The following is a 1,855-nucleotide window of genomic DNA, read 5'->3' on the forward strand; positions in this document are numbered from 1 at the left end:
CAACAACTTGCAGCAGTCACCGAAACACAACAATGATGCCAACAGCGTAAACAAAACCAACGTTTATGCGCAGCAAACACATAGCGGTATGCACTCATCATTGCATGCCATTTGTTATCCTCTTTCTCGGAAAACTCTAGCCGTTCGTTTGGTCGCTGTCAATTCGAACTCTAGTAATGGCTGAACAGCAGTTCTGACATAACGTTCCACCTTATTATACCGCCTTGGGTACACTGGCAATATGAGGGATTTGACGTTTTAGTCATACCCCTGGTCCATGAATCAAAAGCTTTATGTCAAATTTTAATCATCTGTCAACATTGATTCTTGCAAAGCACACGACGTAAATTTTAGCATTCAACTTCAAACGAAAACTACTAGAATACTAGCGAATATTTCAGTATTCCATCATTACAATAACTATGAGCGACGATTATCTGAGTAAACCGCTTGCTTTCGGCAACCCTTCATCTGGTAAGTATCAATTTTTTTGATGATACAATTACGCAATTTCGTAACCATGATTTATATTTGTCTTCCAGTACTTCCGTCCCAATCGATTCAACCACTGTCACCTTATTTGAACTATGATGCACGTTATTTACAATCCCAGCCGGAATTTATATTCCCAGAAGGTGCCTCTAAGCAGCGAGGTCGATTTGAATTGGCTTTCTCACAAATAGGTTCTTCGGCAATGATAGGTGCCGGGATAGGCGGGATGGCTGGCTTTTACAACGGAATGCGAGCTACCTCCCTGGCCAACCAGACCGGAAAGCTTAGAAGAACTCAGTAAGTGATTCGTTAGTTGCTGCGTGTCATATGTTTATATCAGAGTTTTATTCTAGATTACTGAATCATGTCATGAAACAAGGAGCTGCAACGGCGAATACACTCGGAACGGTAGCTGTCATGTATTCAGCTTTCGGCGTATTGCTGCAGTGGGTTCGTGGTGAGGATGACGGGATCAACACGATAGCAGCAGGTGGAGCGACTGGTCTTCTCTACAAATCCACAGCCGGGTTACGAAAGTGTGCCATCGGCGGTGGAATCGGTCTGGCGTTGAGTTCTATCTACGTTCTTTGGACCGTTACCGGGGGGAGTTCGAAAAAACTGAACGAATTGCGTTCGCAGTACTTGTAAATTGTGATAAGCTTATGTTAGGGAAATGACCTTAGGAACTACACAAACCCATAGAATTGTTATGTTAACTCGAAAAGTAACGCCAAATGCTGACGAAACATATTTTTCTCATCCTCAGTGTTTTGTCCAGCGGATAGGCGGAATGGAAACAAGTGTTTCGTTGCGGTAGGATTAATCATGTACGTAAAGGGCACTTGTTGACTGTGATTATCATATTTTGATACTTTTTCGTTACCCAAAATAAAGAAAGTACCAAATGCGTGCGATGAAATGAATAAATTGTACCTATAAATAGTACCACAAATTCGATTCATATGCTGATAACTGCCCATCAGGCGACATTTCCACATAAGATGTGAGTTGATGTCGTACAGTATCTACTTCCTTGCTTATGGGCCCTATTCCAGAAAACGAGGCGAGCAATTCGTCTCGTCTCGACTTCAGTCACTGTCGAGACGAGCAAAATATACCATTCCAGTACACGAGTTTCATTGAAATGTTTTATTTGGTAGACTGGAGAAACTTCAATCAGTTTTTCTCGGTATGATCAGTGCCTATCCCCTATCCCCCGCACAAAAAAAGGTTTGCCTGCACATGCAAGTCGGGGATATTTTTTGGTGTTGAGTATTTGGGCACTATTCCAGAAAACGAGACGAGCAATTCGTCTCGTCTCGTCTCGGTTTCTGTCACTGTCGAGACGAGCAAAATATCCCAT

The 1,855-nt window shown here is 42.5% G+C and overlaps 1 protein-coding gene across 1 annotated transcript; it reads left to right on the forward strand.

The window, feature by feature from the left end:
* The first annotated feature begins 305 nt into the window (after nt 1–305).
* Nucleotides 306–1,437, forward strand: LOC129777420 (mitochondrial import inner membrane translocase subunit Tim23). Its single transcript, XM_055783673.1, has 3 exons — nt 306–474; nt 543–789; nt 846–1,437. Exons 1-3 carry the CDS (start codon nt 423–425, stop codon nt 1,138–1,140), a joined length of 594 nt encoding a protein of 197 aa, XP_055639648.1. The 5' UTR covers nt 306–422; the 3' UTR covers nt 1,141–1,437.
* The last annotated feature ends 418 nt before the right edge of the window (nt 1,438–1,855 follow it).

Source organism: Toxorhynchites rutilus, chromosome 3 (genome assembly GCF_029784135.1).
Source record: "Toxorhynchites rutilus septentrionalis strain SRP chromosome 3, ASM2978413v1, whole genome shotgun sequence".
Lineage (NCBI taxonomy): Eukaryota > Metazoa > Arthropoda > Insecta > Diptera > Culicidae > Toxorhynchites > Toxorhynchites rutilus.